This window comes from Apiospora kogelbergensis (genome assembly GCF_038363985.1).
Source record: "Apiospora kogelbergensis strain CBS 113332 chromosome Unknown utg000001l_segment0_segment0, whole genome shotgun sequence".
NCBI lineage: Eukaryota > Fungi > Ascomycota > Sordariomycetes > Amphisphaeriales > Apiosporaceae > Apiospora > Apiospora kogelbergensis.
In genome coordinates, this window is record NW_027117418.1 from 4,691,597 (window position 1) to 4,717,067 (window position 25,471).

The following is a 25,471-nucleotide window of genomic DNA, read 5'->3' on the forward strand; positions in this document are numbered from 1 at the left end:
TCTAGCTTGGCTTGAAGCCAAGCCGACACTGCCGCCGGCATTCACTTTGGAATCTGCAACTCTTTTCTCGCAAGAAGCTGCAAGAAGCTCGAAGAGAGGCAAAGGGCTATACACGAATAAGCAACTATAGTCGGTGGTCATTGACGGTTCAATATTACACTACGTACTTTCAAAACAATATCAAAACGCCAGACTCCGGGTCCATGATACACCGACATACAAGTCTATGTGTAAACTCCCGCCATGCTTGAATGACAGAAACTAGCCAAAACGCCGTGCTGAAGACACCATACCCAAGCCGTCAAATCTAGTTCAGCGCCTCTCCGCTCAAAATTCTTTGCAAAATGCCGGCACCAATACCCTCCACTGCCTGCTCCATCTCCTTCTCGCCAACACAGCTAGCCACCCGTTTCTCGTCGGCAAGCCCAGCGCTGGCACCGAATCCCGCCTTCTTCCCTCTCTTGCTCGGGGTTTGTGATCCGATGAATGATCCCGTCTTGCCATCCACGGCGCTCACTAGCGACAGTGTTTCTAAACTCCCCATGACTTCCCGGAACTCAGAGCTGGAGAGGGGATGAAGCACGGAATCCTGTGTGCATAAAAGACAGTATGCGTCGTACAATGTCTTGATGCTAGGAGCGGTGACATGCTGCTTGGACGGAGTCGTTAAGATGGACGCCTTGGAGGCTCGGTTACGCTTTTCCAGAACAGTCAAGGAGCATAATGCTGCCTTCTGCTGGAGATTGAGGGTCTTGAGTCGCTGGCTGGTTCCGTTGCTGAACGCAGCTGCCGTTATCTTGTTGAGATGTGAGATGCTGACTCGGGGAGCTGTTTCCACAGAGAGTTCCTTCAACGAGGCAAGCAAAGATTCCGCATGGCTCTTTTTAGATGGTGACGCAAAGTTGATGTTCTCTCCCAGAACCTTACGGGAGGGGGAGGCAAGGAGGATCTTCTCCCTAATATCCGATTCGAGTTTCTGCTTCGTCTCCATCTCCACAAGATCTATGGCTCGGCGGCAAATCTCGAATGCTTTGCGCAGATCACCCGTCTGGCTCGATACCTTGCGCGAACATAGCTCAATCGCAGCTGGATGAATGAAGGGCAGTGGGGCTCCCTCTGGCACCAAAGACTTCAGCCGTGCCGTGATGATGGTTTTAATCTGAAGTGCTGTGTATGGAAGAAATGGAAGAAGTTCAGGCTTTAGGTTCCGTGACTTGAGTCGGGGCAGGAATCGATCCGTGAGATCCAGCGCATTGGCAATCCCAACCAACATAAGGCGCGAGTTCTTGCCCATCGACCACTCGAAAACTCGATACAGGCTTTCCAAGTCCAGCGTCAGGATATGATCGATTTCATCCAGGACAATCAGATAGACGTCAGAAGCTTTCTTGCGGGACACGAAGAGTTTCTGAAGTGTGGCGGCCGCGTCTGTCTCTGTAGCATCGGTTTCATCGCAGAGTAGATCCAGAAGAGTCGCATACAGGTCCTTTGAAGATTTGATGCTCATGCAGTTGATGTAGGCCTTCTTGACGCCGTGAGAAGCCACCGCCTCTTGGGTGGTCTCGTTGACCATTGCACTCTTGCCGGTGCCTGGAGGCCCGCTAACATAGATGCACCCACTTGGCTCAGCTGACGAGCATCGCCCGATGAATTCCTTAAGCTGGCTGCGCTCGTCGTCCCTTCCCACCAACTGGCCCGGATCAGAGCTGCGGGAGAATAGTTGGCGCGCATGGTGGTAGACTGTTTGCTGTGATGTTGGCGTGGAAGGCGTTTGGGGAGTAAGCCGTTTGGAAAATTTGGCCACAGACATTACACGGTGACGAGGTGTAACAGGCGCTTTAGCAAATGCATCGCGGAATCGAGGCGTGCTTGGGGTAAGAGGATTGCAGTCGCTCTTTCGGCTTTTCGTGCTCTCTGCGGGTGGACGAGGGGCCTCGTTCGCGTTTGCGGAAGGGGTTCTCGAGAGAGACTCCTCTGTGATTTCCTCCACTCCTGCTGATTTCGTGTCACGCGAGTCTTCGGCAATGCAGACTGTCGTAGGGTCTGCATTCTCGTCGTTGATCCGGGAGCTACGAGTCTGGCGCGTGAGTCTCTTTGGGGTAAGCTCGACTTCTATGCATGCATTTCATGTCAGTAACAGGTGGTGCAACGCGCGATTGCCAACTGCACATACCAGGCTCTCTGGAGGCTCGAGTCCTCTTTCCAAGTACACTACGTGCCATGGTTTCTGCGAGGAGGAAGTGTGCAAGTGAATATCCAAGGACAATGGAGCAGGAAGAACGGAAGCAGAAGATGGAAGGGAGTATTCTGAGTTAAGGGAAGCTGCTTGTACGGAGTACTGCTGGATGTCGATGTTCCAAGATGCGAGCTAGTGTTCTGTTAAGTAAAAAAGGGAGGGCGCGCTTCAGCGCGTCCAGGTCTCGGGTTTTTCGCGATCAACGCGTAGAACTAAAGTGGTTTTTCCCCTTCTCCCCTGCCGACCCGCGTCGCACGCTAAACCGCCCCCCCTGTCAGCCAGCACGTGCAGCTCTGTAGACTGTAGACGCGCCACTTCTAGGGTCCAGGCTCCAGGCTTTTCGATCAGTAGCACACTAGGCACACACAGTACATGGAACAGGGCGATCTCCGTAGCTGGTAGCTGGACCAGCTAGACCAGTAGACCAGTAGAAGCTGGACCTCCTAACCTCAACCGCGGTCAACCGGCCGGCTCGGCTTACTGCTTGTTTGCAGTGCTAGAATCCACTTCTCTTATCATTCCAGCCAGCTCCGACGTCGCCACTCCTCACTTCATCCTCATCTGGGTAGGCCATGATATATTGCATTGAGTAGTTGCTGTTCCAATCTTACCTCACAGTATGGTTGCTGCACAAAGTCCGACGTGGCTGGGAGGTAATTCTTCTCACACTCCAGGGTAATAAGGATGGCAGACTACGACGCATCGGCCTACAATGGTCGTATCGAAGCATTTCGCGAAAAGGAATATCCTATGCTGGCAGGTGAATAGCATATCCTCATCCCGTCGTGTGCGCCAGACTGATTCGTCTCTGTAGATGGCAGTGTTTATCTCGATCATGCTGGGACCACCTTGTACGCAAAGTCCCTCATTGACGAGTTTGCTGCGGACATGACCATGAACCTCTTTGGGAACCCGCACTCTGCAAGCAGCTCTTCGCAGTTGTCCATGGCTCGCATCGACGACGTTCGAGTGCAGGTCTTGCAATTGCTCAATGCCGATCCTACAGAATTCGACGTCGTCTTTGTTGCAAATGCTACTGCGGGGATTAAACTAGTGGCAGAAGCTCTGCGATCCGCGCCTGGCGGCTTCTCTTTCCTGTATCACCAAGCCTGTCACACCAGTTTGGTAGGAGCTCGGCAAGAGTCCAAAGCCAGTCGCTGTGTCGATACCGAAACGGTGCAGGATTGGGTCGATGGCGCCCCTCTCCCAGGTGACATAACATCAGCTGAAGCCCCTGTATTATTCGGGTACCCTGCACAATCCAATATGGATGGAGAGCGGCTTCCACTCGATTGGCCTCATAGGCTGCGGCTTCGGAACGATCCTCCCTTTGGGCTTTATACGTTACTTGATGCTGCCGCCTATGTGACAACCTCCCCGCTCTACCTGGGAGACCAAAAAAGCGCCCCCGACTTTACAGTCCTTAGCTTTTACAAGATGTTTGGCTTCCCAGATCTGGGGGCCTTGGTAGTCCGGAAGGATGCCATGCCTATTTTCCAGCATCGAAGGTACTTTGGAGGTGGCACCGTTGATATGGTCGTCTGCGTGGGGGAGCAGTGGCATGCTACTAAACGCGAAAGTCTACATGAAGCTCTTGAAGATGGCACATTACCAATCCACAGTATAGTGGCACTGGGAATTGCACTGGGCGTTCATCATCGTCTTTTTGGCTCTATGGCTGACATCTCACTGCACACGTCCTATTTAGCACAACGGATGCACGACACGCTCGACAGTATGCGACATGCCAATGGGCGGCATGTCTGCGAGATTTACTCTCCGGCAGTCAAGCGCAGTGCCGAAGCGGTGGTTTCTGGCCCCGTCGTGACATTCAATCTCAAGGATGAAGCTGGTGCTTGGGTCAGCTTGACTGAGTTTGAGAAAACGGCGGTTCTCAAAGGATTCCACATACGAACAGGTGGGCTTTGTAATCCAGGGGGTGTCGCGGCCGCCCTGGATCTCAAACCATGGGAGATGAAGAGGAATTTCTCTTCTGGATTTAGATGTGGAAGTGACAATGATATGTTTGGGGGAAAGCCTACTGGTACCATTCGTGTAAGCTTTGGAGCTATGAGTACGGTCTCGGACGTGGACAGATTCGTGGCTTTTATTCGCGAGTTCTATTGCTCCTCAGATGGATCAACCTTTAACCGACCCGGACATAGGACGGGGGCAGGGTCGACAGCGGTAACAGATCTCGTGGTAGCCAGTATCACGGTATTCCCCATTAAGAGTTGCGGTGGCTTCCAAATCCCAGAAGGGCAATCATGGGAAGTTAAGCCGGAAGGCCTAGCATGGGATCGAGAATGGTGCCTACTTCATCAAGGCACCAGTCAAGCCTTGAGTCAGAAACGCTATCCACGTATGGCTCTTTTACGCCCGTGCATTAATCTTGAGAAAGGTGTTCTAGAGGTATCCTATATTGGCGAAACACCACCACATCTGCCGGCACAAATCTCAATACCTTTGTCATCCGAACCGGCCTACTTCGGTCTTTGCGACTTCTCCAAATGGCGCACCTCGCGGGTATGTGGCGAGGAGATCGTTGCGCGTACGTGCGCGTCCGCCACAATCAATAAGTACTTCTCCGAAATCCTTGGAGTACCGTGTCTTCTGGCTCGGTTCCCCTCAGGCGGCGAAGGCCAGAGTGTGCGCCATGTCAAGGCACAGCTTCAACAACACCAAGTGGGATATCGCAAAACGAGACGTCAAGTACCCGGTGCCTTTCCAGCAGAGATCAGTACACCACCAGACTCCGACTCAGAGGTTGACCAACGACGGATGCTGCTCTCGAACGAGAGCCCGTTCCTTGTCATCAACACAGCCAGCCTCAGAGTATTGAACACGGAGATCAGGAGACGAGGCGGTAGAGAGGTCTCTGCCAACGTTTTCCGAGCCAATGTTGTTCTAGACTCAGCTGGCCAGGAAGATGACGTGTTCGCTTACACGGAGGATCACTGGTCTGCTTTGACGATAGGGAATCATCGGTTCCAGATGTTGGGATCCTGCCGCAGATGCCACATGGTCTGCATCCATCAAGATACGGCAGCCAAAAGCGAAGAGCCGTTCGCGACGCTAAGCAAAACCAGAAGATTCAACGGCAAGATCTTCTTCGGCACACACATGTGCTACGCTGCTTCTGCCAACGAAGCTTCGGCTTTTACCGCCCAGGTCCCAACGATAAGGGCTGGTGACAAGGTATCGGTTGATTGTTAGATTAGATAATCGACATGTTTGGAGTGCGAGTACGAATTGCTGTGATGCTGAATCGTGGAAACGGGCAGGGAGTAGTATCCGATGTGCTATTCCGACTTTGCTTTTTCGAAACATGCGACTGCCACTGTGGGATGGGATGAATGGAATGCGAAGACGAACCGAACCCAATGCAGTCTAGTCGCCGCGCATCCACGCGTCCGGGTTGCTTCTAGCGCCGAAGATCCCCTGGGTGTACAAGTATGTAGGTGGTGGGTGGTAGATACAGAAACGGGGAAACGCCCAGTTTGGGATTTGGTTTATGCGTGATTGGATTGCTAATGCATGCAATAATACTGAATTGAATACCGCTGAACCGCCGCGTGAACGGTGACCGGCCCCTACTTAATTACTTACTTGACCTCTCGAACCATCAGTCAAACCGACTGTCCTCGCCACCTGCTACTGCTTGTACATGCGCTGCGCTGTCCCGTGCCGTTGCCTATTAGCTTGACATGGGCATATCGGCTCCGCCCGCAGCCCGCCTTTGAATGGATCGCAGGTCAACTTCCGAAACGGAGCGGTAGGAGAGACATCGACAAGTCCACCAACGAAAGACAACACACCGTCAGACAATGCCTCCACGGAGGTCGCACAAGAAGTCCAGGAGAGGTTGCCGCCGGTGCAAGAGTCGCAAGATCAAAGCACGTCACCTGCACCTCCCAACACCACTCTGGAACCACCATCATGCTGCCGTCCGCACATCATGCTGACCGTCTCTGCTATAGTGCGACGAGATACACCCACGCTGCGGCAACTGCCTCAAGCACGGCGTTCTTTGCGACTTTGAGAACCCCGACATTGCCGAGTCTTTGCTGGTGCCAGATACACCTGCCACCTCGGCTGCTTCCCCTGATCCCTCCACCGGCCTGTCTCCCGTCCTCTCCAGCTTGGCTACGTCTTCGCCCATCTTCACGACCGCAGCCTCCCCCAGCTTTCCCGACATCCCCATTTCCATCCCTTCCTCTTCACGGCATGCGAGTCCGCTACTACAGCCTAGGCCGATGGCTCTATACCGAAATCCCGATACCCCGCCAATCAGCCAAACCTCGCAGAACAATCGAATGATGGAGCTGAGGCTCTTGCATAACTATACCACCATCACCTCCAAAACACTGTCTCTCCAAAATCCGGACATCGAGGCGGTTTGGCGGGATACGGTTCCGCACCTCGCCTTTTCTGGTGCCAGCTTCCTGGCGGATGGGCTCCTTGCCGTGTCGGCCCTGCACCTCCGTCTCAAGTCCCCCAACGACCGTGAGCTCATTCGCGCGAGCCACCAATACATGGCCGCCAGCCTGTCCGAGTACAGTGCCGCGCTGAGCAAGGGCATCAACCAATCGAACGCCGAGGCTTTGTTCCTGACTGCAGCCCTCATCGCTTTTCAGTCTACCGCCTCGCGCATATTCACTCGGGACGATGGCGGCGACGTCCGGGAACGGACGGACGGCTACGTCTTGCCCATCTCGTGGTTCCATGCGTTTCAGGGCGTCAAGACGATTGTGGCTTCGAGCTGGCAGTGGTTGCGTACTAGCGGCATCGTGATCCCAATCATCCAGTCTCAGCCCTCCCTCAACCTCAACCTCAGCGCAACCAAGTCCAGTTTCTTTGGACACCTCCTGGACGGGCTCGAACAAGAACTCGACCTCCTCGAGCCGGACTCGAATTCGCGCACGCTGACCCGCCAGGCCTACCAACACGCGGTTGCAGTCCTGAATTGGGCCCACAAAGTGCCGCGCACCGGCGCGCCCATGGTGTTTCTAGCCACCGTCTCCAAACGCTACGTCGAACTCCTGCAGGCGAAGCGGCCTCGTGCCTTGGTCATCCTTGCCACTTTCTTTGGACTGCTAAAGGTTCTGGACAGTGGGGTGTGGTGGTTGAAAGGTGTCGCCCGTCGCGAAGTCATGGGCATTGTCTCGTTCTTCGACCCCGACGACGAGGAATGGTGGCCTCGATTACAATGGCCAGTCATGGTTGCCCTGCATGAGGGCGACATTATCCCTTCGGACATTTGGGGTGCCGATTTATCTGAAGGCGGAGCAAAAGACCCTGACCGGGAAAGCGAGCAAGTCCTGTCGCACATCGAGGTGCTCACGCGGATGTTCAACTCAATTGATTCGTCTCCCACAGGAGAGGCGGCCTCTTCCGATGATGATACTGCGCAAGTACTACTGGCCTTCGTGGAGAGGGCTGTGGCCTCACCATCTCCGCCGATGCTGATGGATCTGCTGGATCTACCTGTACCCCAAGTCGACTGAGGGCTAAATCATATCTAAAGCTAAGAAATGCACGACTTCTGTGCGTATCTGGAGCGTAAGCAACCCCCAAGAGATGATGCTCCGGACAATTATAGATGTCGGAAGTTCAAAATAGCAGGGCCTTTACTATCAAGACCTGCCGGACACGATGGCGCCTGAGGACCGGTGTGCGAAGTCATCGGCGGTGTATCGGGCGGTGTATTGTCCTCGCATTCCAATCTGGGCCGCCAGGCAGACACGTCTGCCTGGATCAAGGACGCGGACGATGCCGTGGGGGCCATAAGTAGGCTCAATTTCCTCCTTCGTTCGTGGGTCGCTGCGCCGCCTAAGCCACCGTCAACACAAAACCAACCGTCGCTCGGTCAGTTCAGCCGATTTATTTCGTCCATTTCGCCCGCACTTCTCTGCGTACATTCCAGACGAAGGACTTTTGTTCCGTCAACCCTGTTTTTCATCGCATTCGCAGCCTCGCCCTACCTGGCGCCCGCGAGAAACATTTGCTCTCGCAACCATCGATCTGTACCAACCAACGCCTTGTTACTTGGTGTCCCGAAGCAACAATGGGCAGCACAATCTCTGCCTTCTTCCAGAGCTTTTTCCCGAGCACAAGGGCGCCCGCATCACCCGCCCCGACCAAGCTAGTCTCGGAACGCCGGGCGGCCGGCGATGCTCAGGGTCCTGCCTCGGTGAATCCACATCATACGCCATCCCACTCTTCTCCTTGCCAAGATGAAGCACCTATGGCGACTTCTAGTCCAAAGACAAACGACGACAACGACAGGCGGAGTGGTCCTGGATTTACCTCGAAGGCTGACGCAGACGAGATTCGAAGGCTACGAGCTCAATTCCTGGATAGTCGGTTCGGCGCTCCCGGGACGAAAGGTGGCCGGAACAGACGCGCGAGACCGACATCATAAACTCCTATCACCTTTCACCTTCTCGAGCCATGCCATACGTGGCTTGGCGCCCAAAGTGTCCCTGTATCGTGTAGGTGTTTGTAGGTGGGCCATGGATCCTACCTCCTCCTGTATTTAAAGAAATTGGCGGCTCGTCTTCCGATACTTCAGCAGCTTGGTGTGGCTTGGATGATGGTGCTCTGCTCGATTCATAATTTGGCGGCCTTTTATCTATGTCTACCGCACAATCTACCTTAACGCATAGTATGTTCCGTCAGCTTACCTAATAGCATTAGCTGCTCAAGCCAACAACTGTACCACGGGCGAAGAGTGACTGGAGATACGTGAGGTTAACTTCGATTCGACCGTCAATGTATGTGGCATATATCATCCGGCAGTGGTAGCCATCGGACTTGGCGCAGGGGCTGTACCATCAGGTTAGGCTGGTGGCTGATATCAAAGGGCTGAAATCCGTCATCACAGGACCCTGTCGGGTATCTGTATCTGCACCCCGTCGTGTGTTTCGGCCAGGGCGTCGTTGCCGACCAACCAAACCCCAGTGCTACCTCAGCCCTACCCGGCTGCCTCCGGGTGTTGTTGGCGGCGGGCTGGCCCGGTCGAGAAAACATCCCCTTTGTGCCTCTGCGCTCCAATATGCTAGCTGAGAGCTGCTTGATCTCGTTCTGGCGCATATCAATTATATGCACGAACTGAATTGCGACATTGCGGCCTGCTTGTCCGGGGTCTAGCAAATCAGCGAGGGACACTTAGCTCCTATCTCCTCACGGTCCCGAATTACGAGCTCATGTGCCCCAACCTGTTCCAAGTTTAGCCATAGGGTAGCCTAAGATTGCTCAGCTCGAACCCGGCGTATTGGCTGCAATACTCACCGGGTGCTGGGCTGACTGGCTGCTGCTAATTCGAGCAAGAAAAGAAAACGTGGGCTTCGCCCCTGAGGCTGCACACCCCTTGTGCCCAGCCCTGTTTACTCGGGGCTCCAAGAACCTGGGCGCGTAGCACCACGGTACCTATTATTGAAGATGACTTGCAGCCTGACTGCACTACTTGGCCGGAGAAAGAAAACGTGTTTGCTTGCCTGCTTGCTGACATTGTACGACCCCTGCCCCCCAACCGCCTAAAACCCACACCCCCTTGTCAGCCGTAGGGCGATGTTTGATTCGTGAGCCGTTCAGCCGGGACCCTATGAGTGCGTCGGGTTTGCAGCTCGACGTTGCTCGGGCTTCAGCGACGATGAAGCGTATCTGCAACCATCTCTGATCGGGTGTGCGACGTGAGTGACCAACTGCAGAGGTGGGCATATTTAACCATGTTCCTGTTTGGGGTAATTGCTTGGCCAGGCAGCTGACGGGACGCATTGTGCCTGGTGATTGGGTCAACACAGTCAGGTCCAGCCAGTCAGTCAGTCACCCAACGTCTGACGCATCGCAGGGTGAACCAGTAATGTTCCAGTGCTCTGTGTCTTCCAAATCCTGGTCCAGGCGGTGCCCGTGTCGATGTATGGTACTTTCCGAGATAGCTGTCGCAAACATGCTGCCTGATGAAGCAAACACGGGGAGTGTGCAATGATGGCGATGATGCTGGTGTCGAAGCCTCGCTAGTGCTGACGGGGGGTGAGGGGCATTTGTAAATAGACGGATGACCAGCTCGAAATCAGAAACCGAGAGAAAGAAACCCCCTTGAGGGCTCTGGGTATTTGAAGACGGGTCATTGGACCTTGCGCCTTGGGGATGCTAGCGGATATCGAGGGTTGCTGTATGGGCCATGGTCGGTTGGTACCTATACCGAAACGCTGGCTGGATACGAGGACCGTGGCCGTGTATACTTGTGATGCCACCCGTGTCGAAGGATTCGGTTGCTTGTCCACTGGTGCTTAGCATGACCAATGGAAGTCGGATCCCTCCCGATGCACCTGGAGCGCAGTTAGTTCTCTATCCCGAAAGGCTGCTCTCCCGTGGTGGCTCGGCCTGTCCCGGTGGACAGACAACTGCTAAGTCTTACGGGGGGCGCAAGAAAATCATCTGCCTAGCATTGTCGTTGGTACGGTTATCACAAGTATGTGTGTGAGTATACATATATATTTCAACCCTACGTCTGCCTTATGATCTGGTTCCCCCGGATCTAGTAAGCAATCCTTCTGCACTGGCGTTCTTTTATTTCTTCTTGTTCGCCTCGTTCTCAACTACAGTATTACTTCGTGTCTGGGGGAAAACACGCTTGCAAACATGTTGCTGGAGCTGGCGAACGTCGTCACCCTACTTAAGGTGTGCCTACTGGGCTGGGCGACCTACTGCCTTCTGACAGCTGTGTATAATGTCTACTTCCATCCGCTAAGGAAGTTCCCCGGCCCGTTGGCGGCTCGGGCCAGCAACGGGTGGAAGCTGTATATGGAGGTGGTCCGGCAGGAGTCTCCTGCACATCTTCTCCAGAAGTTGCACCAGCAATATGGTATGTTGTTCCATGGACACCCGGGAATTCCGGGCGGTGGCGGCGACTGACCATACTGGCGAATACAGGCGACGTGGTGCGGATAAGGCCAAATGAGGTATATGATGACCCTTATCATCTTACAGTTACGACTGGCTGACCAAGACCACCACAAACTAGCTTAACTTCTCCTCCGCCAAAGCCTATCACGATATCTACAATCCGGCAGCGCGGTGGGACAAGGATCGTGTCCAGTACGAGTCTGTGGGAGCAGACCATTCCACGGTTTGCCTGATCCCGTATGAGGAGGCCAAACAGAGGAAGGCCATCCTCGGCGCCCTCTTCTCACGTCGGTCTGTTCTGAGTCTCCAAGGCTTGGTGCGACGAAAGGTTCGTCTCCAGTCCCATTCCCTTCCTTTCGTCTAACCATACCCCCTTCCTCTCATCTCCGTGAAAAAGCATTGTGGCTTATAAGAACGTGTATTATATAGGTGGACCACCTTGTCCAGGTCCTGCAGAAGCGTAACAGTGAGGGCAAGTCCTCGGATCTCCTCATGGCGTTCCGGTGCGTAGCGCTTGACGCCGCCACGGACTTCTGCTTCGGCACCTCTCTGGACGCCCTGGACGCCCCCGACTTCCGGGCGCCGCTGCTGGTGGCCATGGACGCGGCGCTCCCGGGCTTCGCCGTCATGAAGCACTTCCCACTCTTACGCAAAGTCGCGCTGTCCCTGCCCCCTTGGTTCGTCGGTCGCCTCTACCCCGACATGGTCGGCCTACCGCGGACGCAGGAGATGCTGCGCCGGCAGGTGGCCAATGTCATCACGCACCCCGAAATCCTCAAGGCCAAGCCACACCCCACCGTCTACCACCGCCTCCTCTACCACGACCCGGAGGCGCAGCACATGCACGCGCATACGGCCTCGCGCGAGGCTGTGCTGTTCGACGAGGCCAACACGCTCATGTTCGAGGCGACCCACACCGTCGCCGACCCGACCATGTTCGGCCTCTTCCACATCCTGAGCAGCCCGGTGCTGCACGAGCGCCTCCTCGCCGAGATCCGCACCGTGTGGCCGAACGCCCCGGCGGAAGGCGCCCCGCCCTCCCTCGAGGCCCTCGAGACCTTGCCCTTGCTCACCGCGACCATCAAGGAGTCTCTGCGCATGGCGCCCGGTATCGCCTCGCCGTTGTACCGCGTCACGCCCGCAGAGGGTGCCGTCATCGCCGGCCGCGGCGTGCCGGCGGGTACCACCGTCGGCATGTCCATCTACCACGTGCATCACAACGAAGCCCTATTCGCGAACCCGGAGCACTTCGACCCGGATCGGTGGCTTCTGCAGCCGAAAGAACAAAGGGAAGGCCTCGACCAATGGTTCGTCGCCTTCAGCCGTGGCCCGCGCAGCTGCCCCGGATCGAACCTCGCGTGGTGTGAGATGTACATCCTGCTCTCGACCATGCTCCATAACTTTGACTTGCGGCTCGACCGCACCACGGCCAACGACTTGGCGTGGCGCGACTGCCTGGTTCCCTACTTCACCGGCAGACACCTGCATGCATGGTGTCTGCCATCGAAGGGGTAAAGGGGAGGTATCCAGTTAAAGGGGTGCAGAGGATGTTGTTGGTGCCATGGATAGGTGTGGTTACGTGTATGAAGAGCGTTCGGCCCAAGTGTCGTTTTTTGTATACCATGAAGGTGCCTGGTGTTTATTTCTTTGTTTCTTTGTTTCGACTGGCTTCTATACCCCTTGTTTCTACTGGACCGAGTAGTGTAAGATGATATATTTGATGGGGATTGACGAGTATGACCTCTGGAATAGGTTCGCAAGACACTCCATACATTTGCCCTCCCTCGGTGTCACAGTTGTCTTCATCGATTGCCAACCATCCGTGTGACTGACAAGGCGTAGGGCTATAACCAATAGCAGGCCATTGGTCCACCACCAGAACGACAGTGATGATGGTGGGCCCACGAGTGCATCTAAGCCAATAACGCCGATAAGCTGCAGATGATGAGAAACATGTGCCTGGAGCTGGGCTTTCCCCTACCATTCCCGCAACAACGCATCGCCATATCGAATACGATCTGACAGCTTTCAGGACATAACGTTCTGGCAGCCTCTCGGGCGCCAAGAGGCAGGATATTGCAAGCCCCTGACCAGGCAAGTCGCAACAATCGTAGCATATGAATATGGAAGCGACCCGGTTCATGTGCTCGCTGAGAATCACCCGCATGGGTTGGGGTCTGCGCAGCCACAAGCAAACATGGAACCCTCGCTCATCGGAGACGCCCCCAGGGCGACCACGATATAAGCCATTATCGGAGTCATCCTCGCACTTGATGCCATATATCAGCATCCAATAAGTGCACATCAGATATGTAGGCTCTGGGTCCCAGGGAACTATAACAAACAGGAGATAGCCCGAAGTTGCCTGCATTGGAACGGCGAGACAGGGGCCTTCTTCCATGTGGGGGGCCCGCAGTGAAACAAGAGTTGTTTTGTGGTGAAATTTTATACGGACGACTCGTGTGTTTCATCCGGTCGGTCAAGATAATAGCAGCGGTATTCCTATCCCTGGAGCCCGGTGCTCTCCCCCACTTGCCACTTGCGGGGGAATAACAGATGCCAAGGGTCATCCCAACGTGGGGGGTTGCCATTCTTGTCGATGCGTCCGGGCTGCGGAGATCATTGCCCCGAGCCTCAATGAGGAGACATGGCATTGCCGGTTCGTCATGAGGAGAAATAAGACACCCGCAATGCCGGCCAGACCTTACCTATGAACTCCCGTATACTACGATCGCAGCGCTTGCTGTCACCAAGCCAAAGGTTATCCTCACAAGCCCCATTCAGCTGGTTTCAAGCACGAGATTTCAGCAACATGCTTCAGGGTTGCAAGTTGAGGGAGGCCCTAGCCAAGAGCAACGGGGCTTCGTTGGGGCTATGGCAAACCTTTCCAGGCTCGAACATCTCGAGGACCTTGGCGCGCTCTCCTGGCATTGACTGGGTTATGGTCGATTGCGAGCATGGGAATATTGACGGTAAGCCAAGCATGATATGTTTCTTGCGGCCACAGTCTCATGGTTTTCGTATACAATGTGACTAATAGGGGATACTCAGATGCTGCAATGCATGAAGCCGTGCCGGCCATCGCGGGCTGTGGAGTCAGTCCCGTGGTGAGACTACCAGACATGCAAGGCTGGATGATCAAGCGTAAGTCCAACCACGAGCCAAACGTGCGAACCTTGCCGTCTAACGCCGAGCGACTTCTAGGTGCACTGGACGCGGGGGCACATGGGGTCAGTCAAGAACCCAACCAAGTGCAAAACCATGACTGACAGGGGGCGCAGATTCTGACACCATTGCTGCGATCAGCTGAAGAGGCTAGGAAGATTGTGGCAGCGGCGAAATTCCCGCCAGTGGGCCAGCGCGGCCTCGGGTCCCCTTTTGCAATGGAACGCTTCACGCCGATTCCAACCATGACGGAATATCTCCAGACCGCCAACGACTCTCTGCTCACCATGGTGCAGATCGAGACGAAGGAAGCGCTCGAAAACATGGAGGAAATTGCTGCTGTGCCAGGCATCGACCTGCTCTTCGTTGGGCCATTTGACTTGGGCAACAACATTGGGCTGCCTATTCTTGATGGTGTGATGCAACCTGGCCTGATAGAGGCCATTGACCGTATTCTCGAAGTAGCACATGGAGCTGGAAAGAAAGCTGCCTTCTTTGCTACGAGTGGAGCACAGGCGAAGAAGTATGCCGACAAAGGGTTTGATATGATCAGCGTGGCACTGGATTCGACTGCGTTGCAGCACACCATGTCCGCATCTCTGAACTCGGCTCGGGGTCTTGATTAATAGCGAGCTTAAGCCGCCTCGGCAGCATCCATCTTCGCTTTCACGTCGTCGACAGTGAACCTATGCATAAGTTTCAACGCCTTGGAGGCCGATGTGGGGTGTTCCTCGGATGCCGTAGCCTTGCTCACGTGGATCTGCACCCCGGGAGTTTTAGTATTTGGGTGGCGTGTTAGTTCGTGATGGTGTCGATGGCGCTACGTACCACCGGAACATCGAACTCGTACAGGTCTCTCCAGCGGGGAACCGATTCGTCTTTTATGATGTCGACCTCTTTATACTCGAAGGGGCGAGCATCCCAAACATTGGAGAGAACGGACCTGGCCTGGGTGCAGAGGCCACAATTCTCCCGCGTGAACAAGGTGATGCGACACGCGTGTCGAAACAATCTGGCAGTGGCGCGCATGCTGTCGTGAGGGGTGCAGATGTAAAGGTAATGTCATGTGGTGTTGTGCCTTGGACTTGGACTGGGACTGGGACTGACTGGCGATTGAGGCTTCTCAAAAGGTGGAACTCGCCCCCGACCGGCCGGAAGGGATTCCGCTCGTTACGACGATAGAAAACCGATTGTCAGCTTGACCCTTGTCGCCAACTTGTCGCAAGAGCGTCATCGCCCAGCCCTGCAAGCGACCATTCCTGGCAGGCGGTGAGGCTGCCCCTCCAATATTCAACCAATATTGTTGTTTCTACTGCATTCCTTACATCCCATCTCTCACGAACCGCGACAGATCGCTATCTTCTACCACGAACTTGAGTCATCCTTAGCTTTTTGGCATCGGAGTTGGCAGCCAAGCAGTCAGCACTCATTTCAAGGACACCAACATGGCCGAAAAGTGCGTCCACAAGGGCTGTGGCAAGCTATATTCCGACCCCGAGGAGGTCTGCAATTACCATCCCGGCCCGCCCGTTTTCCATGAAGGGCAGAAAGGTGAGTGGAAGCGGCTGCGGCCAATGCCAATTGCGAACCTTGATGGCCCTATTGCTTTGCTTTCCCCTTGCACCGAGTACGGAGACTTATACCATCGGTCCGCTAGGATGGAAATGCTGCAAGCCCAGGGTCCTGACCTTTGACGAATTCTTGGAGATACCGCCTTGCACCCAAGGCAAGCACAGCACTACCGATCTGCCGCCCGAGATAGAGAAGAAGACGGCCGAGGAAGTTCCCGCCGACGCCGCATCCCAGTCTCTCGCCTCCAAGCTGTCCGAGGTCCCTACAGATCTGCCCACACGGGCTCCGCTTGCGCCCCAGCCGGCACCGACTGCCCCGCCCCCGCCACCCGAGTCCGAAGACGATGAGCCGTCTCTCGATATCCCCGACGGCAAAGAATGCAGACGCAAGGGCTGCCACGCTACGTACAAGAAGGGCCAGACCCGGTCGGATGAAGAGCAATGTGTTCACCACCCGGGCTTTCCCATTTTCCATGAGGGCAGCAAAGGTTATAGCTGCTGCAAACGACGCGTACTAGAATTCGACCAATTCATGAAACTCGAGGGCTGCAAGACATCCCCTCGTCATCTATTCATCGGCTCCGGCCAGGACAAGAAAAAGGGCGGTGGCAGCAGTGGACAAACCCAATCTGGCGGCGAGGAGTTATTGGAGACGGTGCGACACGATTTCTATCAAACCCCCACCACGGTCATAGCATCCTTCTTCCTCAAGAAGATCGACAAAGACGCGGCGGCGGTCGGCTTCGAGGAGAAAGGCTTAGTGCTAGACCTGATCACGAGCGACGCGGCGCCCAAGAGGTACAAGACTACGGTTCCGCTCTTTGGCACGATCGACACTGCCAAGAGCACCTTCAAGATCCTGGGCACCAAGCTCGAGGTCAGTCTGTGCAAGGCCGACGGGGCAAGCTGGCCTGTTCTCCGCAGCGATGAGCGGACCACAGGCGAGATATTGCAGATTGGCCGCGCCGGGCGAGTGTAACCAATGTATTGGAACGATGAAGTGGATTGCTGCATAAAATATTTTAGAAAACTCGCAAGCGCTTCGTCCGAAGGGAAGAGAGCACACCGCATGACCAACGAAACCAACGCCTGGAGCCGCCTTGGCGGGTCTTGGGATGCTGCTTGTGCAACAAACTAGCGTCTTGGACCTTCTGGGTGTTGGGTCGTTGCAGATCTTGGGCCTCCTTCCCATAGGACGTGTAGGCTCTGAAGCTGCCAGCTGCTGAAAGAGGGCGACTTGGCTGCGGTCAAGGCAGCCCAACTATCGGGCTACAAACTACAAAGCGGTCATCGAATAGCTAGCGGATGATATCCCACGCCACGGCGACGATCGTCATATCCTTTTGAGGCAGTGCACATGAGAGATAGATAGCGTGTCTATTAGTCTGTAGCTTCCGGATGGTCATGAATCCAATCCATCGGCGAGTTTGCACCAGGGTTTCTCTGCTCATGGGAAAATGTAGAAAGGAGACGGTTGAGAAGAAGCCATCGCCAGTCGCCCATGCTGCAATGAATAAAGTGGGGACCCGCTTGACACTGCGACGTGCGGCTCTCAAGTCCGTGTAAGCATTTTGACTTGGAGCTGTTGGACGGGAAAAGGAAGGGGGATTCCTGTGGGACGTTCCGTCGTTGCATCCCGTCGGCCGGCAGTGACGGAAGGTCTGGGCTCTTGGCCTGCATCTATGGCGCTCTCGTTGGCGCTCTCGTCCGCGCTGTCTGTCCAGCTGTCTCAAGCTTGTGTAGCATGGTTATCAGTTATCTTTCGTCCAACATCTCTCACCTCACTTCCGCTTGGGATAATTTCCCCATTGTTTGATGCGTCTTATCTCTTAGTCCCTTGGCCAAGGAAGAAAAAGAAATAACTAAGGGTGAAAGAGGCTCTCTTGGCTTCCATAAACCACTACCGAGGATTACGTTCGTGCTTCCTTTTTTGGCCATTACGTTGTACAGCGCGGAAGCGGCATTACTCAAGCAAAGTAACTATCACAGTGCGTGCGGACCGGCCAACCATAACTCCCACACCGAGGAGGTGTGAGAAGATTATGCACCTTGCGTACTTGCTGAGCATGTGCGGATGACGATGGCGTTGCTGTGTCTCACCCACATAGGAGGGAAGAGAGGGATCGAGACAAGACGGAGGGGAGGCGTTTCGTCATCGGCACATCTTTATCGTGATGCGATTCTAGATTCTGGATTACTTAAATTGCGCTTGCACCGCCAAGATTCCTAGAGGAGCTGTGTAAGTGAGTCGCCAAGGCCGCCTTTCCACTCTTGCTCATGGCGACGACGATAAGCTCTCCCCCCTCCGGGTGATGATAATGTCTACCCAAGAGCAAGCGTCCATACGCACGGGCACGTTGGCAGTCCCGCCATGCGGTTATCATCTCATCCGGGGAGAAGCAGGCTGTAGTCCCCGAGTTGAAGAGGGCAGCGGGACAAAACCATCACAGTCAGGCTCCAATCGAGGCTGTAAATCAATATTAGTCTGGTGATGGGCTAATGTGAAGGGGTATATATCAAGTCCCGTATAGAATCGCATAGGGTTTTGGGCCGGTCTAGAATCGATTGGGCCTCTATATGGAATCCGGGAGGCGTTGCGCGGCTGGTGAGTTGGGACGAGACAACGAAAACAAGGCGAGAATGTCCTAAGTCGTGCAGCACAGCACCTACGCCTCACAAACATATGGCGGATACATGCTGATATACCCGTGGTATTGGAGCGACGACTTATTGGTCCCTTCCAAGGTGCGTGCGTTCCTTTTCCACAATCTTGCGAGATTGCTTTCCATGCGGCTGTGGTGAAGAGATTTTCGCTATGGTTGGCTCGGTCATTCTTTCAGGCAGAGGAGTAGATGGCGGGCGATTGATGTTTTTTCGCCCCTTATTCGCTACCTGACTGCAAGTTAGTTGTTGGGTTGGTCTGGACGGTCTCACAACACAGAAGTAGCATTGGACAAACGAGGAGTATGTAATAGTACGGATTGATTGATTACGCCCTGCACATTGTCTTCATCTTGCGCGCTGTCCCTTCTATCCTCGATATGAATGACCTTCCGCACATTCGACGCTCTCGCTAGGCGGGACAGGTGTAATAGGTATGCTAAATAAATAAAAATAACCGGGCTAAACCATGCCTTCCCACGCCGTAATGGACTCGGATGAGCCATGTGGCGGTACAACGCTCCAAGTAAATGCCATATGTCTCGTCAGTCATGATGATAGGAAAGTGAATAGTCATCACTCATGCTATTCCGACCGTCAGGGTGCTCTCGGAAACAAAGACTTGAGCTCCCCGCGAACATTTCAAGTAGGCAAGAAGCGAATGAAAAGGGTCGGCCGCTGTAATTCGATCTCGAAATCCAATGGGTTTTCCAAATAGGCGCTGCCCTGGTACCCGAACACCTTCAAAATCGAGGGACAAGTGGTCAAGTAAAAAGAACGCTGGAGAACCAAACCCGGACGCCGTCTTCAAAAGATAAAATTCGAACCCGAAAACACAACCGCTTAACCCAGTAACCCCTTTCGACTCTGCGGTGACCAAGGGCGGGCCGCGTCGAGGTATGAATCGGTACCGGGCCGCATGAGGACAGCTTGTATTAGAGCGCGGCCTTCGCTCATACTCACAAAGCTGGGCCACTGTCGAATTACTTCAGAGTTGCCGGCCCCCACGTCTATTTCGAAGAAGAAGCGCTCCTCGCCACCAATAGTGCTAAGAAGGCTGGGGCGTTGGGAGTTCCTGTACGAAGACCTTTTCCCGTCGGTGTCTTCGTTGAGCGTTAGCCCGCCAACGCTGTAATAGATCATTAGTCACTGGCACTGGTAGGTCTGTTGGCACATGATATTGGTGATCAAAACTTACTTCTCTCCTTCTTCGGCGGCCCTCTCTTCCTTGGCGACCTTCTCCGTGTCAGACCCCTCGCTGACAGAAATGGAACGGGTGCTGCGCGCCTTATGCTTCGCTTTGGCCTTCTTGTACATCTTGTGGAGGCAGAGGGAGATAACATGGCCGAGGCCGGCGACGACCAGGACCGGCGTGCCCATTGCGAGGGCCCATATAGGATGCTTCACGTTGCAAAGGGAATGCCAAAGTGCCAGCACGACGCCGCCTATGGCTATCTGGGAGCCCACTTGCATCATGGTCCACGTGGACCAATACAACGACATAAGATCTTCCCCATCGCAGAATTGTAAAGCCAGAAGGCAGAAGGTTTCGATGACGATGACGGCGGCAGATACCAGAAATATGAAGAGGGTAGCCACCAGGGCTCGTTTCAATTTCTGCCGAAACACTTCGACGTCGAAATCGGCCTTTTCTTTGTACCACATCGTCCTGAATAGGGTACCATTAGCACCGGAAACCTGGGCAGCGAAAATAAACAACGGAATGGCGTGTTCTCCTATCGTATGTATACCAGCGGGATAATTACCAGGGCACATTTTGGGCTAACATACCATTGATAGATCCAGGACGAAAGGAACAGGAACAATATCACGAGCACGAACATGAGCCAATACAGGCCTTCGAAATGGACCCTGTCGAGTCGCGAGGCGAATTTGGCGTAGTGGTTACATCGGCCTGGATCGAAAGGTTGGAAACCGCCGTGGCCAGCCATGCTGTTTCTGTTGGGTGAAGGGGGAAGTGGTGGGCAGCAATGTTGTTTACGACGGCAATAGAGTAGATTTGACAAGCGAATACAAGCAAGTAAGTCGTTGAAAAACCGTTTACTGCTGGTTCAACACCTTCTAGAACATAGGATATAGACCTAGAAACAACCGGAGAAGGCGTGAGGATACGGGCTTAAGTATATAGTACGAGGGGAGATCCCCGAGCTAGGAGGATGCTCGTCCTACCAGTGACGGGGACACAGAACGACAAGTACTCGGTTCATATCGTTCACGTGGGCGTTCTTGGCGCTGTGGTTGAGCAGGCCTGTAGCCGCAGAACCTGGAGCCTCTTCCTATCTACATGGACCCTTGGCTGAGTGAAACCTTACAGTGGATTTCCTGCTCACTCATCAAACTGTATACGAAGCGAGAAGAAAGGGCAGGCAGAAGGGCCCCAAGGGAGCCGGTGGCTTGCCCGGACCAAACGCCCAGGCGCCCGCTCCAAGCTGCCAAGTGGATAGCCGCATCTGATGGTGTTGGCGGCAGGTCGTGGACAAGGTCAGGGTAGATTAGGTTCGGATTACCGACTGTGTGACATTATCCCCTTTCAGACTTGACATATCGTTGCTTGGCGGCTGAGGATGAGTGGGACAACGCTGCTGATCCTTGTCTTGGCGTAGATGGGATGCCGCCGCTAGTTGTAGTATGCAAGCAGCGCCAAGAGATCTCTACCCGACTCCTGAGAGAAGTAGCATTGCATACTTTTCCCTGGGAGCCCTCGCTTGCCCGATTCCATCCTGGTGGATCCGCCAGATCCTTGTGGCGATGCGTACATTAGACGTGCCTTTCAGGTACGTCACTCGCCTAACGCAGGCCAATCAGGTCTGCGGCAGGTATACATTGAAACCCAAAAAATTCCATGTGGCTATACGCCTAGATGTCAAACATCTCCTGACTAGATGGCGAGAAGTCGCTACACTCGGGCAGGTCAGCGCATTGACAGTCGTATTGGGTAGTTGTTTGAGTAGATAGCCCTGCAGGCAGTAGCAGAGCAGGCAAAGAACAGGCTCTCTCCAGCCACAATCAGGCTCAGAGAGATTACCTAACACAGGGACCTACCCGGCCTTAGCTATACAACAGTAGACATCAGCCCGGTAGGCAAAATCCCGATTGGGCCGAACCGGACTGAACTAGGCTTGACTCAGCCACGGCGCGATTCGACTCAAATCGACTCATACTCTGCTAACTTCAGGTGACGGGACTAGGACCCGAATAGACATATTCTAAGCCTCGGGGTCCTTTTCTTCTTCTTTGGCCGCTTGCCGCCTCGGAACCCGGGCTACTCCATTCCCTCCATTAACTCGGTCCTGTCAAGGACCATGCCCTTTGCCCGATATACTCACGGAGGGCATCCCACTCAGCGCCCTCCTCTTCACCTTGACGCCATTTCTCTTGAAACCCCCAAGCACAGGCCACCTTGTCCAGCGCCGCCCTTTCTTCTTCCCTGACCCAGCGCATACGCAGGGGGATTCCCGGAGCCCAGGTGACGCGTCTCATTTGATCGTTAGCAGTAGCTACGGCCACGATTCCAATGGACGCGGTGAAGCCCACGTAGGCCAGAATGCCGACAAAGGCTACTTTGGTAGCCATGGCTGGGTCCATGGCATTCTGCAAGATGGAGAAATTGGACGCCAAGCCATATGCTGCGAGGGGGGTCGCGGCAAACGCAGCACTAGGAACCAGGGCCCTTCGAAGCAACTTGGCCCGGATAAAAGCCGGGGTAGTGTAGCTGTTTTCAATGATGCCCACTGCGGCATCTAGATTTTTGGCCTCCACCGCCGTGTCAAGCGCTGTTTCGATTACCTCAGAGTCTATTGCATTGGAGGCCTTGTTGGAATTCTGCTGAGCGTAGTTGATGGAGCCAGAAACCTCATTTGGCACAGGTTTAGAAACATAGAGTTGGAAAGCTTTGGGAAGAGTCTCAGATTTGCCCAGGACGGCCTGAACTTCGACATACTGCCGTAGCAGGCTTGGCGTAATGAAAACGGTTGGATGGGCTATTGTTGCGTAGGCCGTATCTGATATCTTGTCGATCATTTGACGGACTTGTGTGGAGATGTTTCCGTCCCCAGCGTCTGTACTGGAGGAGCGGGCGGACGGTACTGGGGCGCCCGACTTGCGCTCCTTTCCACCCAGCGAGAGCAGGTTGGCAGCAGTCGAGTCCACTTCGTTCACCATGTGACTAATCTGGGGTTGAACTGATTCGTCCGTGATGAAGTCTGCCACATCGCGGCAAGCTTGCAAGGCTGCACTTACGTCGGTCTCGGCGGGTATTCTGATGTCGTGCTCAGTAATCTTGACTTTGTTCTTTTCCAGATATGCCATCATGTTGCCGAAGGATGACAGCTCCGCTCTAGATGCACCCGGGTTTATCGATATTTTCATGTTGCCAAGTCGAGCAGAGTTTGTATTTGACTCAGACGCGAGGGTCGTCTTGGTGCCCTTCGGGCTTTTTGGGGACGGCAGCAGCTCGCCATGACGGGTTAGCCGGTGTGTCCGCCCTCGTCGCGACGCTGCGGTTGGCTCCAAACAGAATCCCTCGAGAGTTGACGCGGCTGGGTGCAGTGAAGACCGCGTTGCTCGTTCTCAGGCGACGGGTCGCAACAGCGTCGCATAGCTGGCAGATTTGGAGGGGTCGAGGCATTGTCCTCTCTTTCTCTGACAGGAGCTCCTGCAATTCGTCTTGGCTCGGGTGAATACGTGTCGCATGAATGTGCGACTTGCGCCGGTCGGTAGACGATGGGTCGGTTGATTACTGAGTAGGAACAGACCTGGAGCTTGACGTTGACGTCGCCGGCATTAGATTGGTGCTTGGGGGGGTGAGCGCGCCTTGGGTCGCGGGTGGATCGATGCTTCCTTTTTGCTCCGAATTTCGTTGTCCCACCTTTGCCCACTGGACTTTAGCGCAGTGAGATCGCCCAATATTTTATCCTTTCGTCAACAGGGGTAGCGGCCAATAGGACGGTAACGTGCTCATTCATCTACAGATCTCGCTGCTTGCTGAATATACAGATCGTCATTTACCGTCACAAACACAGTTCCATGTCGTTATTGACAACGCTTTACAACTGATCGATAGACTCCAAGGAAGTGGTGGATACAAGAGCACCCCGCCCTGCTGCTAATTCGCATGGGGAGGCTGGGAGGATGAATACCGTTTCCCACTAAGCTCAAAAGCAAACCTCACGTAGATTGCCAAGTTCGGGCCAAGCCCGCGGGCGTCAGTCGCAGTCATCGCGATGACGGTTGTTTTTGGGCACGAAGCAATAAAGTTAGTATGGCGGCTCAGCGACTTGGGCTCTCTTGGCGCAAACCACGTCGTCCCCGGGTGCTCATGACTAGTAAGCTCGTCGAGGAAACGCCTTTGACTTCAGACTGGATTGACACTGGCTTGGGCCATGCGTATTGCTCGTCCCCAGATACGATGACGTGAAACGGGTGTGCCGGTGTTTGGCTATCGAAACACGATGGCGGAGACTGCCCCGGAAGTCCCGCCATGCCGCCATGTCGCCATGTCTCACTGGGATGGCCGTCTACAGCCAATCCGCGCTGTACGCGTTGTCTTTGATTCCTGGTCTATTAGTATGTACTTGTTCACCCTGTGTTTCTTGTGTTTCTTGCGCATCGGGTCGGCCGTAACAACAAGGAACGCCGCGGCCGGCAAGACGAGGGTGACCCCATATATATATATAGATAGATAGGTAGGTAGACAGCCAGGTCAAACCCGCACCGGCAGGGTACTCCTCATGGGTGGTATTTCTTCGTCGAGTGTGCATACAGCCTCAGCCCTCCCTCCTCCCTCCCCCCTGTACTTTGCACCCGGTCTGCCGGCGCCATCCCCCACGGGCCCAGTAAATAGACCACTTCCACCAGGCGCATGTACTCCTGTACTCACCGCCCTGGTGCACAGCCGCAACTCGCAACACGTAAGGGAAGGTACGTAACAGACCAAGGCTGACGCTCGGATTGGCCAGGCTGCAATTGCAAACCATCCCGCCGCAACGTCAGGCCTCGATTCGCTGGATGACGCATTTGTAGCAAGTCGTTGATCTGCAGTCTTTTATTCGTTCTACCAACCACGACCCATTACAGGCAGTCCATATTGTAGTCTCGCTACCTCATCCTTTGTGTTTTTTTATACCCGTCCTTGAGTTTTGACCCCACTCGTTTTGGCCTCCCGGTAGTCAGTAGCCCAAACCGCGTTATACATACATACATACATACACACACCAATTCGAAAAGCCGCCCACAGCGGCACTGGCACCCGTCCTCCGCCGACTCTTCTTAGACAACAAACGTTGTCGCCTTCGACATGCCTCCACCTCCTCCGCCGCCGCCGCCACCTCCAGGTGCGGGAGGTCCGCCGCCTCCTCCTCCGCCAGGGGGCTTGCCTTCGAGAAAAGCAGTGTCTGGCGCCGGCCGAGTATGCTGCCCAACAACACTCTCCGAACTGCAAGGCGAGCGGGTTGGCTGACATAAACTTCTCCGTAGGGCGCTCTTCTCACCGACATCACAAAGGGGAGGGCTCTCAAAAAAAGCCGTAACGAACGACCGATCGGCGCCGGTCGTAGCAAAACCAGCAGGAGGCGGTGCTCCTGTCGTCGGGGGTGCGCCTCCAGTCCCGGGCGGTGCTCCCCCAGTGCCTGGAGGTAACAGAGCTAGGAACAACAGTGACCAAGCCGGGCGCGATGTCCCAGCTTCCGCACCTGTCGACGCGGCACCACAACTGGGTGGCTTGTTCGCAGGAGGCATGCCGAAACTGAAGAAACGGGGCGGGATAGACACAGGAGGTGAGCCAAAGACGTTGAAACCCCGCAGAGGTGGGTTCTTGCAGCTAATATACAGTCCCCAGCCGACTCAGGTTCTTCATTCATATCGGACTCCGAGTCATCATCGAGCAGGAGTAGTGCTCCCAAACCGCCAA

At 54.7% G+C, this 25,471-nt stretch overlaps 10 protein-coding genes across 10 annotated transcripts; 5 read left to right on the forward strand and 5 right to left on the reverse strand.

Moving 5' to 3' along the window:
* Window positions 1-307: 307 nt before the first annotated feature.
* PG998_001486 (Cell division control protein 18) lies at window positions 308-2,222 on the reverse strand (the record flags this gene model as incomplete). The annotated part of the gene is made up of 2 exons (XM_066868304.1): window positions 308-2,112; window positions 2,174-2,222. 2 exons carry the CDS (start codon window positions 2,220-2,222, stop codon window positions 308-310), a joined length of 1,854 nt encoding a protein of 617 aa, XP_066736719.1.
* A 698-nt stretch (window positions 2,223-2,920) lies between these two features.
* On the forward strand, window positions 2,921-7,743 carry PG998_001487 (Molybdenum cofactor sulfurase; the record flags this gene model as incomplete). Its single annotated transcript, XM_066868305.1, has 3 exons — window positions 2,921-2,996; window positions 3,051-5,434; window positions 6,217-7,743. The coding sequence occupies 3 exons, from the start codon at window positions 2,921-2,923 to the stop codon at window positions 7,741-7,743; spliced, it is 3,987 nt and encodes a 1,328-aa protein (XP_066736720.1).
* A 560-nt stretch (window positions 7,744-8,303) lies between these two features.
* PG998_001488 (uncharacterized protein) lies at window positions 8,304-8,660 on the forward strand (the record flags this gene model as incomplete). Its single annotated transcript, XM_066868306.1, has 1 exon — window positions 8,304-8,660. One exon carries the CDS (start codon window positions 8,304-8,306, stop codon window positions 8,658-8,660), a length of 357 nt encoding a protein of 118 aa, XP_066736721.1.
* A 2,222-nt stretch (window positions 8,661-10,882) lies between these two features.
* On the forward strand, window positions 10,883-12,661 carry PG998_001489 (uncharacterized protein; the record flags this gene model as incomplete). The annotated part of the gene is made up of 4 exons (XM_066868307.1): window positions 10,883-11,105; window positions 11,174-11,202; window positions 11,265-11,474; window positions 11,576-12,661. The coding sequence occupies 4 exons, from the start codon at window positions 10,883-10,885 to the stop codon at window positions 12,659-12,661; spliced, it is 1,548 nt and encodes a 515-aa protein (XP_066736722.1).
* Window positions 12,662-14,205: 1,544 nt separating this feature from the next.
* PG998_001490 (2-4-dihydroxyhept-2-ene-1-7-dioic acid aldolase) lies at window positions 14,206-14,937 on the forward strand (the record flags this gene model as incomplete). Its single annotated transcript, XM_066868308.1, has 2 exons — window positions 14,206-14,290; window positions 14,453-14,937. 2 exons carry the CDS (start codon window positions 14,206-14,208, stop codon window positions 14,935-14,937), a joined length of 570 nt encoding a protein of 189 aa, XP_066736723.1.
* Window positions 14,938-14,945: 8 nt separating this feature from the next.
* Window positions 14,946-15,340, reverse strand: PG998_001491 (uncharacterized protein; the record flags this gene model as incomplete). The annotated part of the gene is made up of 2 exons (XM_066868309.1): window positions 14,946-15,071; window positions 15,140-15,340. The coding sequence occupies 2 exons, from the start codon at window positions 15,338-15,340 to the stop codon at window positions 14,946-14,948; spliced, it is 327 nt and encodes a 108-aa protein (XP_066736724.1).
* Window positions 15,341-15,756: 416 nt separating this feature from the next.
* PG998_001492 (CORD and CS domain-containing protein) lies at window positions 15,757-16,861 on the forward strand (the record flags this gene model as incomplete). Its single annotated transcript, XM_066868310.1, has 2 exons — window positions 15,757-15,862; window positions 15,969-16,861. 2 exons carry the CDS (start codon window positions 15,757-15,759, stop codon window positions 16,859-16,861), a joined length of 999 nt encoding a protein of 332 aa, XP_066736725.1.
* A 2,525-nt stretch (window positions 16,862-19,386) lies between these two features.
* On the reverse strand, window positions 19,387-20,319 carry PG998_001493 (uncharacterized protein; the record flags this gene model as incomplete). Its single annotated transcript, XM_066868311.1, has 2 exons — window positions 19,387-19,672; window positions 19,742-20,319. The coding sequence occupies 2 exons, from the start codon at window positions 20,317-20,319 to the stop codon at window positions 19,387-19,389; spliced, it is 864 nt and encodes a 287-aa protein (XP_066736726.1).
* Window positions 20,320-21,843: 1,524 nt separating this feature from the next.
* Window positions 21,844-22,932, reverse strand: PG998_001494 (uncharacterized protein; the record flags this gene model as incomplete). Its single annotated transcript, XM_066868312.1, has 1 exon — window positions 21,844-22,932. One exon carries the CDS (start codon window positions 22,930-22,932, stop codon window positions 21,844-21,846), a length of 1,089 nt encoding a protein of 362 aa, XP_066736727.1.
* A 31-nt stretch (window positions 22,933-22,963) lies between these two features.
* On the reverse strand, window positions 22,964-23,191 carry PG998_001495 (uncharacterized protein; the record flags this gene model as incomplete). The annotated part of the gene is made up of 1 exon (XM_066868313.1): window positions 22,964-23,191. The coding sequence occupies one exon, from the start codon at window positions 23,189-23,191 to the stop codon at window positions 22,964-22,966; it is 228 nt and encodes a 75-aa protein (XP_066736728.1).
* Window positions 23,192-25,471: the final 2,280 nt, after the last annotated feature.